Source organism: Lactuca serriola, chromosome 1, assembly GCF_051521515.1.
Source record: "Lactuca serriola cultivar US96UC23 chromosome 1, Lser_US96UC23_V15, whole genome shotgun sequence".
Lineage (NCBI taxonomy): Eukaryota > Viridiplantae > Streptophyta > Magnoliopsida > Asterales > Asteraceae > Lactuca > Lactuca serriola.
Window position 1 is genome coordinate 53,128,037 of NC_136408.1, and position 18,455 is coordinate 53,146,491.

General features: G+C 30.3%; 1 protein-coding gene across 1 annotated transcript in view; it reads left to right on the top strand.

The window, feature by feature from the left end:
• LOC145088580 (uncharacterized) overlaps positions 1-17,887 on the top strand; it is a 33,998-nt gene extending 16,111 nt beyond the window's left edge. Inside the window, exons 3-11 of the mRNA XM_079026953.1 lie at positions 9,112-10,116; positions 11,857-12,855; positions 13,045-13,938; positions 14,273-14,422; positions 15,102-15,208; positions 15,888-16,260; positions 16,385-16,636; positions 16,727-16,836; positions 17,305-17,887. Of these exons, the coding sequence (XP_078883079.1) occupies positions 9,112-10,116; positions 11,857-12,855; positions 13,045-13,938; positions 14,273-14,422; positions 15,102-15,208; positions 15,888-16,260; positions 16,385-16,636; positions 16,727-16,836; positions 17,305-17,713 (4,299 nt within the window). The 3' untranslated portion in view covers positions 17,714-17,887. The remainder of the gene's footprint in view (positions 1-9,111; positions 10,117-11,856; positions 12,856-13,044; positions 13,939-14,272; positions 14,423-15,101; positions 15,209-15,887; positions 16,261-16,384; positions 16,637-16,726; positions 16,837-17,304) is intronic.
• The last annotated feature ends 568 nt before the right edge of the window (positions 17,888-18,455 follow it).

Consider the following 18,455-nt stretch of genomic DNA (forward strand, 5'->3'; position numbering starts at 1 on the left):
CTTAAATAATCTGGACCATTGATTGTATTTCAATCTTATTTTTTCCACCATTAGATCAAATTGATTACATCATCTTCCCCATATTGAATATATTTAATTCCAATAAACGTTTTCCAATCATAAATCAATAACTTACATTCGTTGCAATGGAATGTATTTACTTCCAATAAAAAATTTCCATATTTTACATCTTGAATTTTTAGTTATAAAGATTTTAATATGGTCAATTTTAAAAACATATTACTAACAAATCATTTCAATCAAGGCATTAATATCAACCATTAATATAAATCCGTTTATATTAGTAAACCATTAATATAAAATCTTTTTTTATTAGGAAATCATTAATACCGATAAATCATATTCAAATTATCACATACATATATGATTCATCATTGAATTCGCGACTCGCATTTATTTTCAATCGTTTCTTTTCTTCAAACCTTCTCCTACAACATCGTTAATATTGCTTATAACTTCCATCATCATTCTCTGTCATAAACATTCGCTCTTGTGCGCTAGAAGGTCAGTATCTTCTTTCGCTTTTTATATTTTTTTTGATTATTTTTTGTTCCTATATCAAATGTATGTATTCATATATTTCGATTTTCTTTGTCACAAATTACATGAAATTAGTTAATTACTTTTCTGAAACTTTTCAAATAAACATGAAAAGATATTAGGTACCTTTAACAAAACAAAAATTAACTATCTTGGGAACTGACATTAATTACGAAAATGTTACTTTTATATATTAGAGATGATTATGATTTTTTTTTTAATTTCTATGTCATAAGAATCCGGTTAATTTTGGTATGATTTTAAAATATCATTGAAATTATTATGTTTTTGTATATCATATCAATCTACTTTTTTATCTTTGTATAGTAACAATAAAAATTATTAATTTACACAACAAATATAGATATTTCAAATTTTGTAATATTATTATACCTTACAAAATACAAGTCCCTCCAAAATAAATTTTCGCCGGTAATTTCATCCATAATTTCAACAAATTTAAATTTGTATTTTCTTTATATAATTTTTTTTTAATGATCCTGATTTTTTTTCTCCAAAAGTATATCAAACATTTACGTCTTAGATAATGCTGCCCTATTATAATTATTATTTTCCAAAAGTATATCCGTTTAATGAGAAATTTGATATAATAAAGGAAGTGAATGTTCATTAAAATGAGATATATATTCCATAATTGTTACATGAGTTTATTAAAAAAATTAATATCAAGGTGTAAACATTAAGCATTTTTAAAGTGAAATTTCAAAATACATACAAACGATAATGTTGTACAATGAAATATAAAATTGAATAGACTGAAAAAAAAACACTATTAAAGCAGTCAATCTTAAAAATAACATAGTTATGAAAAATTATAAAGTAAGATAAAAATTATAAGATATTAGGAGATTTGTAAAAAGTACATTTAGTAAAAAGCGTTACGGTTATTAGAAAAAATAAGACTGTTAAGATTAGTGAAAATACAATATATAAACTAAATTATCACAATAGTAATGAAATGTCATTATTTGATATTTCATATAATTGAAAGATATATCAAATTACATTGATGATATACTAAAATTATTCAAAGTTGCGTCAAAACTAATGCAAAGTTCTTGCGAACACCAAATAAATAAGAACAAACATAAAATCTAACATTTATATTTATAATCAATTTAAAATAAACCAATCGTGATTTAGAAAAGAATCTCCATTGATGATATATACTAAAATTAAATCTCTATAACATTTAACATTTTATAAATTATATTACATAACTTTATTTGAATAAATGAAATAGTTGTCAATATTTAATGTCATAGAAAAAGCGGTATATTGGTTGTCAATATATCTTTAAATTAGGTAACATTATTATGCAACGAACGTCTAATTAAAATGTTTATAAATATATAAATATCATAACTATATGAGACGAGAAAAGTCGTTCAACTAATAAAGCAGAAAATGATGTCTACAAAGAGATCTTTCAATGATTATATATATTTATCGTTTTCAATGTATTTTCTACACATTTCAATAACACCAATAACCATATATATTTTTTTTATAATCATTATACAATATCTATAAACGATTATATGTTTTTTTATGCGTTTTCCGCGTTTAACGCGGACTATAATCTAGTGTGTATATATATATATATATATATATATATATATATATATATATATATATATATATATATATATGGAAAAGTTCAATAAATAACCATAATTATGGGTTCTTCAAGGAACCAAATATTTTTTTCAATTTCTAGAGCTTATTTTTTATCGAAAAAAAAAAAATTTAAATATCTACATTCATATATTAACATTGTGAATGTGAAAAATATTTTTCGGATTCACCGTGTGAATCTGAATTCACGTTGTGAATTTTCGAAGATTCATATTGTGAATTCGACGTAAAAAAAAAATCAAATTTTATATCATTGGAAAAAGGATAAAAAGTCATGAATTCTTGTATTTTTAGTTTTTTTTTTATAAAAAAATAAGTTCTAAAAGTTGAAAAAAAGATTGGTTCTTTGGTTAATTATAGTTTTCTATTGAACCTCACCCTATATATATATATATATATATATATATATATATATATATATATATATATATATATATATATATATATATATATATATATATATATATATATATAGGATCAAGTAAGAACCTAAAATTTAAAATGAACCGCGAGGACCCATCTTGTCCTTTAATCTTCAAAATTGAATGGCTATGATTAATCTATTATTTTCATTTTTCTTTTAAACTCGTAATGGCAGATTTTGTAATTAAATTGAAATATTTGAAAATTTTCTGAAAAATGGTTAAATGTGTCAAAATGGAAAATCCGGAAATGAGCGTCACAATAGACGTGCTTTCAAACTCGCTGCTATGCTCCACCACACACGCTCCACCGATCAGCGACACATGTCACTTTCTGAGTGGTTGTGCTTATTATTTTTCCACCCATTTTGTTTTTTGGCCATAACCTTTTTTTCTTTGAAAAACAATTATGAAAAAACCAAAGTTCATAAAATTTAATTCTCTTCAAAATGAGCATAATCATGAAAATGTGATTTTTTTATTTTTTATATTTATAAAAAACCCAGAAAAAAATTTATCGAAAACTTATTCAAAATTAAGGAATACTTCTACTAACTATTTTAATAACTTTGTAAAAAGAATTTTTCAAAAATAAGGTTTTTTAGATACCAAACTTGATTTTAAAAGATTAAAGTTTTTTTTTTAAAATGTTGAATAGAATATGATCCAAATAGAGATATTTCAATATATTTATGATTAAAAAAATATTGTGATTCAATATATTTATGATCATTAACATGTTATGATCTAAAAATATTTTGATTAAAATATTTACTGATCCTTAATTGTTATATTTTTATGATTTAAAATCAAATGATTCAAAAAATATAATGATCTAAATGTTGTATTCAACAAAAACTTTATTTAATTCAATATATTATGATCTAAATTAAAATGATCCAAATTAATATAATCCAAAAATATATGATGCATAATATCGTTATGATTTAAAATATTATCATTCAAAATTTTATAATCCACAAATAATATGATTAAAAAAAAAGTATGAACGTAAAAATATTATGATCCTCAGTATTCTGCTTATTTAAAATTTTATAATTGTTAAACATTAAAAACTTAAACCGATATTTAGTTTAAAGGATCAAGAAAAAGCAAAAAAGAAGCAAAAAATAACAAAAAAAATCCCTACTATCTTCAAGTATGTAGTAAAGATAATAAAAAAAAAACAAAAAGAAAAGAAAAAAATATATTGAAAAAAAATGAAAAAAATTAAAAAATAAATAAAATATTTAAAACGAGCGTATATCTATTTAAAAAACACATTGATTTTTTTTACGAAAAACAAAAAAACAATAAATAAAAAGAAAAGAAACCAAAACAATTATAAAAGAAAAGAAAAACCCGTTTAAATGACATTGCACGGACGTCTGTCGCACATGATTATTCCCTCGAGTCTGTCTTATGTTCCATGTATGTGCCCCGCGTGCGAACGCGTCACGACCAAGTAAATGAGTTTGGCATTTGTGCCTTGACAAAATGATTGGTGGAGAATAGTTATCGCGGTTCCTACAAATTTTTAGGTTACTACTGGATTCGGACATATATATATATATATATATATATATATATATATATATATATATATATATATATAAAGTAGGTTCAAATGGTTCTCACATCTATTGTGTGCTAGACTATACCAATAAGAATTTAATAAAAATTAGATTATTATTTAATCAAATAAAGATAAATATTAAATGATTTCTATAATTATATGTATATTAAATGATATTTATGATAATAACTCTTTTTTTTTATGAAACTAATTAAATTCATCATTGATGTCAGCAATAATATTCTTTTAGAATGAATTTGTATAAAAAAAAAATAGAGATTGTATTCTAACATAACGGGAGTGTATTCTACTAGAATACTTTCATTCTTCATATTCAATGCAACTTTATTTTATTTTAAGTGAATGTGTCCTGCAATAAAACACGAATCCATACATTAAAACTTTAATAAAAAATCATTCTGAAAGATTGTTATTACTGATATTAATGACGAATTTAGTTAGTTTCCATAAAAAAAAACAATTATAATTATGGATAACATTTAATATATATACAATTATGGAAATCAATTAATATCTAAATTTATTTAATTAAATAATTATTTAATTTTAACAAAATCCTACTGGTGCATTTTAGCATACAATAAATGTAACAAACACATTAATCTAACCCTAAATAAACCCATATATGTATATATATATATATATATATATATATATATATATATATATATATATATTGAGAGAGAGAGAGGGGGGGGTAAGCTCAATTGAGAAAATAAAAAAGACTGAGATGGGGAATCAGTCTCAGCCAATTATTTATCTTTGCTGCAAAACGCTCTAACGTACCGGGCCGATGAAGGATGAGTAATATTCATATATGAATCTAAATATAAGTGTATTCATATATGAATACACCACCATCCTTCGCTACCAACCACCACTACCATCGCTACCAACCACCGCTGCCACCATCACCACCTCCATAACCACCCACCAACAACAACCGGTAATTCTGCCACCACCCGCCAGCGACATATTCATACATGAAGAATCACTTCCATTATACATATTCATATATGAATATATGTATTCATATACGAATATGATCTGTTTCGTCGGCTCGGTACGCTGGAGCGATAAAGTGGCAGATTCAAAATGAGTGGCCTGATTTATTTTCTCGTTCTCAACCTTTTTTTCTCAATTGAACCATCCACTATATATATATATATATATATATATATATATATATATATATATATATTGACCTGGCAATTCGTGTATCCGTGTCATGAAAACGTGTAAGCCACAAATTTTACACGATATGATTACACAATGAGAAATAAGCTTTATCTCAATTTTCAAGATGTATTTGTGTCATGTCGTGTCTCTCATAGATTCGTGTATTCGCGTGTATTCGTGTCTGGAATTGCCAGGTCTATATATATATATATATATATATATATATATATATATATATATATATATATATATATATATATATATATATATATATATATATATATAGGTAGAAGGAGAGTGTAGCCTTGGAAAAAAGAAAAAAACATTAAGAGGACATTTTTCCCCATGGAGACAAGATGATATTGTAATAGCAAAGGAATACATTTTGGCTTCTTTAATCGTGCACTCCTCACGATGTTCTTCTTCATGATTTGTTCGATCATTCTCTATTTAAAAGTATCTTACAACAACAATACTAACATCACTGGATGGAGGGGTTTTAAATAAGAAAGCTTGCGATTTAGTAATAGAAACCAACATCTTGGGAATAAGCAAGAATAAATACCACACGTAAAGACAATTGAAATTAACCCCGTTTCAGTTAATGTGGCATATGTCGACCTACTTTGTCTACAAAGTGGTTGTCTAGAGTTAATCTAGGCATGATTAAGAATAAAAAAGCCCCCCCTTGAATATAAATTTATATAGAGAACTCCAAAAGTATATTTGAGAGCATACAAAGCAACTCACATGAACTCTTGTTTGTAACATGTTTTATATAAAAAATTTATAGTAAAATAAAAAACTTATTGAAATGTAATTAATGAGATTCGAACCTAGATAGTTTTCCTAATTAAGGTCAGCTCTACTCCTGAAAAAAATTGATGTTTTTTAATTAATACTTTTAAACATTTTATAAATAATTTTTTTTACCAGGAAATGAGATGAAAATTGGGCCCCTAGTTTTTATGATTGTATAACTAAAACCCTAGCTATCGTTCTTATAACTTAGGCAAAAGACAAAAGGTAACCCTAACTAAAGCAGGATCGGATTCAACTACGTACACTAATCAACACATAACTATACCTACCCCAAACACTTAGGTATTGGGTTTTGGATTTTTTAACATTGCTCAGGCATGCTGACATCTATCTGGGTCATCAGTACTCAAGTCACATTTAAGACGATAGAAGGTGTCTTTTTGAGGTAGCAAGGAAGGAGATTATCCACCCTTATAATCTATAAGAGCTCTTTTGTTTAATTTGAAGGATTATTCAGTGAAAGTAAAGGAGAGAGGAAACACGGTGACCTTTGAAGAAGAAGAAAAAAATGGATGGTGGGAGTAACAAGGGGAGAGGTCGTTCGCTTAAAATTGGGGTTTTTCGCTTCACTATTGTAAAGATGGAAGCAATCATGTAAAAAGATAAAGAGAAAGAGAAGATACTCTAACAAATAGCTTCAAAAACAAAATATGAATTGTTATTGTAAAACTTACATCAAAGCTCCCTAGGTTGAATTTCATACTAGGTTTTCATCTTTTCAGTTATCTATTAGAGATAAAAACCAAGAAAATGGGAGACATGAAAATGGTAAGTCGTGGTTGTATAAGGTTGTATAAAGGCATGATGGATGAAGGCGATGATACTAAGTGATATCGGAGACGAATGAGGACAACAATTTAGGAATAATTGTAAGATTTTTTTTTTGTGGAAGGAGGTCGTGCTGTTAACATAGACCGATAGTGAGGGTATTTTGAAGCGTTAGTAAAAATTAATACGAGAAAGAATATTGGATATGGTCGCTCCATTCTTGGGTACAGAGAGATGGAAGAGGTGATGGTGTATTGGGATAGCTAGAGTAAGGTGAAGAAAAATACATGTTTCTCAAGTGATAGAGGAAACTGAGTGGCCGACAATAATGGTGATAAAAAAAATTGAATCACAAACAATGTTTTAAAACCTGGGTTTTTAGTTGACCCGGTATGATGACCGATTCACGGGTCAACCTGGTTTATGGTCTTTTTTTATTTTTATATATTTTTACTTTCCTGCATACTGTATAAACATATAAAACCAATAATTTATTGTCCACAAAGTTTAAACATTGAAAAACATTGAAGAAACTGCAAACGGCTCCAGGGGCGGATCCAAGGGGATCCCGGGGTAGCCCGGGATACCCCTCAAATTTTTTTTCGGTAGTGTAATTTTTGTTTACGTATCCCTAAAAAAAATTCGGTATAGTGTATATATACGCATCCCTCCACTTATAAACACAGACAAATAGTTAGTCTGTTGGTTAAGGCGTTGGCTTATTCAAGCAAAGGTCTTAGATCAATTGTTGTTTCTTACATATTCTTTGTTTACTTTTGTTTTATTTTCCCAACTATTCTATCCCACATCGCTAAACACATCTAAACTCAACCATTTTTTTCTATTATATAAACCTGTTACGCTCAAGTTTTATTTAATATCTACTTTGAGTCCGACATCAATTCAAATATCAAAATATACTTCAACTTCATGTTTATATAACAAGACTTGAGGTTAGCTAAGGATTCGATTAAGATTTGGGTTTAAAACCGAAACCGAACCGGGGAAACCCAAGTACCCCGGGAAAAAAATTAGGTTACCCTAAAAAAAATTGGGATACCCCTTTACCTTGATCTTGGCTCCGCCACTGAACGGCTCGTTGTTTTGGCGTTCGCTACTTGTATCCAACTATCCAAACTCTATTAAAACGTGTCAATCCGGTTTTAATCGGTTCGACATAAGCGGTCGAACCGCGGTTTAGGGGAAACACGGCCGGTTCAATCTGATCCGTATTTTTACAAAAAAAAACTGCTCTCAATTGATCCACCTTCTACCCTGGGTCACGGTCCAACCGGTTGAACCGGCCGGGTTGACCTAGATTTTAAAACATTGATCACAAATCCTAGAGACTATATATGATAGGGAAATAGAGTTTCTAATCGGACCCACAAGACGTATACACCATCTTGGTGGTTGTATGGTAGGACGTTGTGTGGTCCCATGCAAATTGAAACAACGAGCTAGCAACGCATGTTAAAGAGGGGTTGTTTGGCTTTTCGACTGTTCAACAGCTAAGAACAAAAAAAAAATCAAATCATTATAAAATTTACCTATAAATACATATAAGTGCACCTATAGTTATACACATCATTAATTTCTTTCTTTATTACACACACTAAATTACCTTCTAATAGTGTTTTCTATACTCTCCCCCAATGGAACAAAATCCAAATACTCCACCACGGAAAAGACGAATCGACAAAAAATGTAAGGAGATGTGATTGTTTTCTCCAGAGTTATGTTAATTTTATGTAGTTTTTCTTTTATAAAAGTTAATGTAACCTATTTTTTTTATTAAATTTAGTACTTTTTAAATGCTTCATTTATTGTTTAATTTATTTGATAACTAAAACTTATTTTTTATTTTTTTGATGATGTGAAGTGGTGAAATCACTTTTATATGGTGGCATGGAGTACTCTTGATACCCTAATATGGAAGTCCCATTAATGATACTTAATTCTAATAAAAAAAACAAATTCTAATAAAAAAAAAAACCCTACCTACTGTTTTCGAGTAAATTTTTTCCATTGTAGTTATTTCTTATATATCCTACTAGAATACATTGGCTACAAAACTCTTTTAACTTGAGCACAATTTTGCAGGGAAACGAATTGAAACACCTAGAGATCCCATTTAAAGATATTAAATTGGCTACTAAGAAGTTCACTCAGACAGTCATTGGCGAAGGCACATATGGTGATGTATACAGAGCAGAACTTGATCATTTTGATAGAAAAGTATTCTTCTCATTAGAGAAGAAGAAGAAAGGTGGAGTACCTCCAAAGAAACGCAGCACTGTAGCTATAAAACGTATAAAAATTAGAAAAGATAAGCAAGGAGAAGAAGGGTTCGATGCAGAGATTAAAATGCTTACTTGTTGTGATCATCAGAACATAGTCTCTCTTCTTGGCTTTTGTAAAGACCCTCATATTATACTCGTGTATGAGTACGTTTCCAGAGGAAGCCTTGATAGGTATTTGGGAAGCACCGATAACTTTCTTAATCTTAATTGGTTGCAACGTGTAAAGATGTGCATTGATATTGCACACGGACTGAAATATCTTCACACCAAGGCAGGGAGAAAAGCAAGGATAATACACCGTGACATAAAAAGCGGTAACATTTTGTTAACTGAGAATTGGGAGGCAAAGATTGCTGATTTTGGGCTCTCCAAATATGGCACCGAGAATACGAAAGAGAAAAGTCTCCATACAGTCCATATTGCTGGTACAGAAGTGTATTTGGATCCAGAATATGAGAAAAAGAGTAAGCTAACAACTGCAACAGATATTTATTCTTTCGGAGTTGTTTTATTTGAGATCTTGTCTGGCACACTTGCCTACGATCCAGTTTACACCAAGGAGCATCCAAGAGGGATTGCACACGTGGCACGTCGACGCTTAAAAGAAGGAACAATGAATGATATGGTAGATCATAGATTATGGGAAACTACCCATGAAAATAGTTCCACTATATCTACACGACCCAATCAATGTTCCTTACATGCATTTTTTAAAGTTGCATATCGGTGCCTGGAAGATACACAAGCTAAACGTCCAACAGCGAAACACATCATCAAGAAACTTCAAGACGTATTATGTTTGCAAGTAAGTAAATATCCACAAAAATAACTTGATGTTGCTTCGTTTTCATTTTAAGGTAACTGTGGTATTTATGATGTTAATTTGAAATTTAAATACACAACCAATAGACTTGAACTTTATACAGATTTGTATTACTAATATATTTAAATATTAATTTTATTGATTTATCAAACTATAGAAAAGTTATAATAAAATACATCTACTAGTTTTAGACATTTTGGATAATATCCATCACATGACCTTAACACCTAATTCCTGAGTTTTAGCAAAAATAAATAAATAAATAAAAAGAATGGGAAAGAATGAAAAGAAGATAAAGGAAAGGAAAAAGAAATTTGTATTTTGTGTTACCGGGTTAGGGAGAAATAAAAAGAAAATCAAACATTTTGCTTTTTTCCCTTCAAAAACTTCCAAATATTTGGAAGGAAATTAGGGAGGGAAATGAACCTTCCACTTTTTTTCTCTATTGAAACTTCGAAACACTAATTTGTTTTAATTACTTATTCTTGGACTTAAAAGATTAAGAAACTTTTGTACTTCTACATATATCGTAAAGTTTCAAACATAGACATCATGTAATTTTATATTTTTAAAAGCTTTCAGCTATTTTTCCAAACGTTTCTATACAAATAAAAGCTATAACTTTCAACTTCCTAGTTCCAACAATATTGTGTTATATAGCTTTTAATTGTGATTGGGTTTACGAAAAGCAAAGTTGCTATGGTGTTTTCTTATTAATAACTGGGTTTAAGAAAAGCAAAGGTGTAGTCATTAATTAAGAAATCTCATATTTGATAAGTGGGTGAAAGGGATCGAAAGATATGCGATCTGTTTTTTAAATGAGTAAAAAAATGAAATATTAGTCCCTCCGCTCCCACAATATTGCTTCTTGTAAGAAACTATCCAAGTTTGTTTAGTTTATAAAAGCCAAAACGTGAGGTAAGCCATATTCGAGTATTACTCAAGGACTCTATGTTTCAAACCATCAACCAACTGGCCTGCTATCATCATCTCGCCCAATTATGAAGTTTAACCGGTTAGTTTTCACTTAGTTTTCATTGGCTATGTGTACAACCGGTTTTTAAGAGCTAAGTGACTGGTTGCTAGTTAAGCGGTTGAATTTGTTGGCCGGTAGAACCTAAAATCATGAATTAGGTCGACATGGATTATTTTGAGAAAAATATAATGTTCAAGTGATAAAAATTACTTAAAATTAAAGTGTGTTTATACATTCACTTTCAACTTTAATAAGGTATTTGCTACAATTAATGTTCTAATGTCCCTAATTTGTTTTTGGAATACATTTTCAACTCTTTGGTAACATTTGAATGAAAGTATTCCGTTGTTACATCTAAATCAGTAAACATCCTATGCGTTTGGTACAACTTCTGAATTAATCATGGCCTTGGAACTGATGCTTAAACAATCTTACCTTCTTTTAAGTTTTAACCTTTAAGAGTAAGAGGTAGGAACCATTTAATTAATTAGTTCACCGTTATTTACCAAAGCCCTTACTTTCAGTTTCTAATTTGGAAGTCCCATATTAAGACGGTTAACTCAATCGAAAAAAAAAAAATTAATGATGATTCTTTTATGTCTTGTATATTTTGGATATTTATCTTTTACATGAACACAAAAATTACGAATGACTTGATAACTTGAACTTGTTTACCTTTATTCTCATCCTTACTAACATATATATGTTGTAACTCTCTTATTAATATAAGTGCGTTATTGTTGCAGGAGACAAATTTGAAACGCTTGCCGATCTCATTCATTGATATACAGTCGGCCACCCAGGATTTTTCTAAAACATACCTCACTGGGTCAGATGCATATGGTAAGGTGTACACAGCAGCACTTGACCATTTCGATAGCAATTGTTTTTTTACAATACAAGAAAAGACAAGAGATGAACTCCACATGAAAAGTTGTAGCACTGTAGTTATAAGACGCATATTGGTTAGAAAGGACAAACAACAAGGGTTCCTTGCAGACATTCGAATGCTTACTACTTATAAGCATCCCAACGTTGTCTCTCTTCTTGGCTTTTGTGAGGAAGGTACTAGTATAATACTTATCTATGAGCATGCTTCTAAAGGAAGCCTCCGTGATTATTTGGGAAACATTGGTTACTTGGGTAATCTTACTTGGGTGCAACGTTTGAAGATCTGCATTGATATTGCTCGTGGGTTGATATACCTTCATAGACCAGTGGAGGACAAACCAAGTATAATACACGGTCACATAACAAGCGGTAGCATTTTTTTTACTGAGAATTGGCAGGCGAAAATTGCTGATTTGGGGCTCTCCAAGTTCTGCCACAAGAATCAAAAACCAAGCACTATGGATAAGAAAGGTAATATTGTACACACACAGGTGTACATGGATCCAGAATATCACCCTTCGAATAAACAATCAGATATTTATTCTTTTGGGGTCATTTTATTTGAAATCCTTTCCGGGAGGCTTGCCTATGATTCAATTTACACCAAGAAAAATACAAAAGGGATTGCAACAGTTGCACAACAACGATTCCATAACGAAACAATAGAGGAAATGGTAGATCCTAGGTTAATGGAAGAAACTGATGAAAACATTTCCACTCTAAATAAAAGACCCTATCTAGATTCCTTGGATGTATTTTCAGAAATTGCATATAAATGTGTGGCAGAAACTCAAGCCCGACGTCCATCAGCAGAAGAAATTGTCAAGAAACTTGAGGAAGCATTATCTTTGCAAGTAAGTAGTATATATTAAAACTATATATAATCAATGTTTATTATTATTATTATTATTATTATTATTATTATTATTATTTTGAAACGGCAAACTATCCTACTCCTAATCTAATCCTAAACACCACCTATGTCTCCTAGTGAGACTTGAACCCATGACCTTTCATTTGACCGAATATTTGATGATTTACAGGAAAACCCCTCAGACTACAAAAAATTCCTACTTAAGGACATAGAATTGGCCACACATAACTTCAGTGACAGCAACCTCATTGGAAGAGGAAAATTTGGGAACCTCTATAAAGGAGAAGTTACACATGCTAATGGACGTAATGCTATTGCTGCAAAGCGGTTGGATATGAAGCATGGTCATGGAGAACCACAATTTTCTAATGAGCTTAAAGTTCTTATGAACAATAAACACGAGAACATCATTGGTCTTGTAGGCTATTGCAAGAAAATGAATGAAAAAATCCTTGTTTATGAGTATGCGTCCAGACAAAGTCTTGACAAGCACCTGGGTGACAGTGGTCTTACGTGGATGAAAAGGCTGGAGATATGCATTGATATCTCAAGTGGGTTGGATTTTCTTCATGGGGGCGAGGCAACACATAAGTTAGTGATTCATAGAGATATCAATAGCTCCAACGTTCTGCTAACTGATGATTGGAAAGCAAAGATCAGTGATTTTAGGATTTCCTTAATTATCCCAATAAATGAGGATATAGACTCTGTCATTGATAAGGCTTATGGCACGCACGGCTATGTTGACCCACTATACGAGGTATCACTTTGCTTAACTAAAGAATCTGATGTATATTCACTTGGCATTGTTTTATTTGAGATATTGTGTGGGAGATTGGGGTATGATGCTCAGAAGGACTCCTGTCTATCTCAATTGGTTGAGCACAACCATAATGAGGGAAAACTTGATGAGTTAGTGTTTGAAGGCATAAAGGACCAAATTGCTCCAAAGTCATTGACTGCATTTCAAAGCATAGCCCTTAAATGCTTACATCGCAAGAGAGAGGAACGACCCACAACATATGAGGTGCTACAACAACTTAAGAAAGCATTGGAATTCCAAGTAAGATTTCAATGTAATTTCCTAGAATAATAATGTTCATCTAAAATACCCGATATTATGAAAGGTAAAACTAAATTAATGAAAAGTTTAATTGCACAATCTTGGTCAAGTATTAAACTACGTACTGCTTCTCCTGAATAGTAAACAAAGAGATAATCTTTTTAATAAATAAGGATGATAATATTTTTAAAACCATTTTTTTTGGATAGTTTAAATTTTCTTTTGAAATTAGTAAGGAATAAACAGAATCTATCTAAATCAAATTGTTGCGTTCAGAAAGTGCAAATAAGCGTGTGGTACATAGTTTTTTATTGTTTAACTGATATACATACAGGAGGATTATGAAATATGGAAGCCCAGATTGCCCAAGAACTATAAAAAAATATTCCTGCAGATGTCAAACTCTCTAGATATCTCTAATCAGAGAGAAAAGGACCTCTATAACATGCTGTGCAACGGAGTCCTTCTTGAAGAAGACAAAGTGGTAACTTGCTCTCATATTTAAGTACTTCTATATGTTATCTACATTAATTCCTTTGCAGGTTTTTCTATTTTAAATTTAGGATAAATTATAAATTTAGTCTATGAGTTTTAGTGGTGGTTCATTTTGTCTTTTGGATATGATTTCCACCCTTCAGGCAGCCATCCCAAATACTCCTTGGACCTCAAAATAAATGCTTTAAATTTAATTATTTTTAATTTGTAAAATAGAAATACAAAATATGGAGTATCCCTAAACTTGGGATTATTAGTGTCATATGTAATGATTAATGGGGATTTAAAAGAAGGATTTCGGGACAAACAAGGTAATTTAACTAGGATTACACTGGTGGGAGGAAGAAAAAAAAAAGGGGGTATTTTAGGGGGCGGGGGAGTCTCTAAATTTGTAATTTATAAAAACGGTAGTGTTCTCAATTTGTTGGTTTGTTTAATTTCACTCAGCCTTTTCACTTGAACATATCTGGAATTACCAAAATGTCCTCTAACTTTAGAACTCAACTACCCTTGCTCCTGATTGTTCAGTGCTGCTTGCGTAACTAAATAACGAATCTTTTCTTACAAAGTATCTTGGATATAATCAATTATTGTGAGAGATAGTGCAAATCATACATACATTTACATGTAACAGAATTTGGGCTTATTTGTTTTCTTTTGTATAACAGTTGTTTGCACAAGACCGCAATGGAGACAGAAATGAAATGATATCAGCAAAAACATTTTCATACATTAACCATTGTCGATATAGATGGCGATCAGTTCCAGAATCAAGGTTCTACCCTCTTTCTCTATGCATGTTTGTTTATACAAGCATATAAACATGGAGCATCTTAAATGAACCCTCACCTATAGTCTAGACGTAGTCTATTTGTAACTTCCATCATTAAAGAAATAGAAGAAATATATAATGGGAGCTAATCCGTACACAATAATTTTTCTCCATACACAACAATTGGTGCTTTAAAATGCTGTATTATACAACTATATAATGCATGAATTGTTGTGTATGACAAAAAACTGTTGCCTACGAATCACTTCCCATATATAATACATCATCGGCACAGTATAGTTTAATGGAGTGGTTGAATATGATGAAATGATTAATTAACATTTAATGGGTTAGACTCCATCATAGTGGGATGCCATTTTGGCGTTAATGATCATTAAAATTTTCAATTGAAAATATATACTTTTTTTAATTTAAAAAAATAATATATTCAATCAAACTTTTATAAATTTAAGTGCATTGTATGAAAAAAAAAATAGTATAGTTGTCTAAGAATATGATGATGATGTGTGAATTCATTAGATTCCACGTAGTTCAACAAATCATAGATATCGTTACATAAACACCATATATTTGAACAATTTTTGCAAGAAGATATTAAATTTAAAGTAGAACTGGTACACAGGGGAATGGGGTCATGGCTAATATTTTACAACATGTGCAGGTTTAGAGTGGTAGCAGAGATGTTGGATATTATGAATCTAAATGTCAAAATCAAGACAAAAGCTCCCAATCGTTTATCTCCCGATGTGGTTTATGGGGTGTATTTAGTCTTCAAATTTTGTGATCCAAGAACAGTTTCAACTAAACCTGTTTATGTGAACCTAAAGTACAAAAATGGGGGCGAAACCGTCGAAACCTCACATGCATATTTTGCAACATGGAGAGACAATGAGTGGATGATGATTGAGTTGTGCCGATTCTTGAATAACAGGGGACACATCATTTTTAAGTTTTTACTGGAGAGCTTCTCACGATATTACTGTGGAGATAGTAACATATATGTTCAAGGCATTGAATTTCGAGCCATTGACAATGCAAGTTTGAAAATACTCTCTGGTTCCTAATCTAGATTCTTTATTTATGTTTTTGGAGCAGACAAAGACGTATGGAGATTCTAGTTTACATGTTATAATTAATTGCCTTGCAATTTTTATGCAGGCGGAACATGAAAATTTGGAGGGACTAATGGATGTTCAAGAAGTCTTAACATCAAACTCATATGTGGATTGGATCCGAACTCTCCTACCATTTGGCCTGCCAACTCGCTTGCAAAGTATCTATAGCCTGCCAACTCGCCTGCCAAGTATTTATGGCCTGCGAACTAGTCTATCAAGTGTACGTAGCCTGGGAACTAGCCAGGCAACTTCGATTACAAATTTTTTTTCCAGAAACGATGATGCTGGTGAACAGGTCCTTTTTTTTATTAACAAAAGTTATCTGTAAGATGAAAATTTTCCTTTTGCTTTTGTGATAAATTTTGTGAAAACCTTTGACCTACAGATATCGATCAATGTGAATGGAAGGAAACATCATCTGGTTTCAGCAAAGGCGGCTCTACACAACTATTCGGAAGTGGAATGTTTTAAAACACAACAAACAGATCAATACAGGTTTGCTTTTTGATCTGGCTAACTTAATTAAGTCTTCTCATTCTGGCCTAGAAACTTTTCCTTTTTACATTTCCAATTCATATATGCCTACACCAATATCACACTATTTTTGTCATTACACTCTATTTATAGAATGTAAAACAGAGTTAAGGTCAAACTCAACTCTATTTTACACTCTAAAAAAAGCTCAAACTCAACTCTATTTTACACTCTAAAATAAGAGCGTAAAAATAAAGTATAGTTGGAGATGCTCTAATAGAAATTAATGTGTTTAGCTATGGATACCCAAATATCTGTTCAATATCTCATGATACACCAACTTTTGATGGTTTCAAATGCTATTATTGTGTATTTGAATAAGATACCAATGATGTATCACTAGAAGATCGACAACAGTTTTGTTTTTTTAAGTGGTTTTCCATGTCAAGGGAAGCATGCAATCACATGATATAATATATGTATATGCAGATTTCCAGAGGTGATTGAGCTTCTACCACAACAAGTATTTGGTATCAAATGCACGATTATAAGTCGCATGTTATCACGAGATACGAACTATGTATGCTGCCTTGTGTTCAAGCTTTCGGACACATGTCGTGGGCTGCATTGTCCAGTGAAAGTAAGAGATCTACCCCATTTCGAAAACAAAGATGATGAAATTATTTATTTTAGATCACCAAGCCCAAGGAATTTACATGATAGTAATCAAGCTCCAATACCAAGGGCAGATGGATGGATGGAAGTTAGGATCTGGAAATTCAACTTAAATGAAGTACTCAAAAACTATTATTTAAGTGTAGATTTGAAGTTAATTAGTTATGAAGGAACTGTTTCCGGTCTTATTATAGGTGGCCTTGAGTTCCGGCCGATATCATAAAAAAATTTCGGTCATATACTATGTTCGTAACTAATATTAATTTTCATGAATTACTTGTGTGTTTGAAATCCTATAGCCATAAGTTCATGGATCTATTTCATGCCGTCAACAATGGCGGGGGAGTACAGGGCAAGCAGGTGCTTTTCGCCCCTTAACATTTCTAATTTATATACATTACTCCCTTCAACTTTTTCAATTTATATACATTACTCCCTTGACTAAATTCATAATATTATTTTGATTTTCATAATAACAAGGGTTGAATGTTGCATATTCTTTATCAATATAGACTAGATTTATCTAAAAATAAAAGATTTACCATTGAAATAATTGCTTTTTGACAGCTAACATTTCCTATATCATTTTTACTGTTTTGTTAACACATTGATAACAAATAATAAGAAGGTGATGATATTAAGTCTTATAAAATCATATTTTATAAACCATTTATTTAATATATATATATATATATATATATATATATATATATATATATATATATATATATGTGTTTTCTTGTTATGTAAGTAATATTTATCGGATGATAAGTTGTGATTTATTTATTTTATTGACTTTGTTAGGATGATCATTTTTTTATAACTTTTTTGTTAATTTTAATTTTTATTATTAATAAAATAGTTAATTAATTCTTTTAGGTTTACTTTTAATTTTTCTATTGCTTTTTATCATTAAAATTTTTGATTTGGACACGGTCGGTATGCATATATTAATTTTTTTAGTT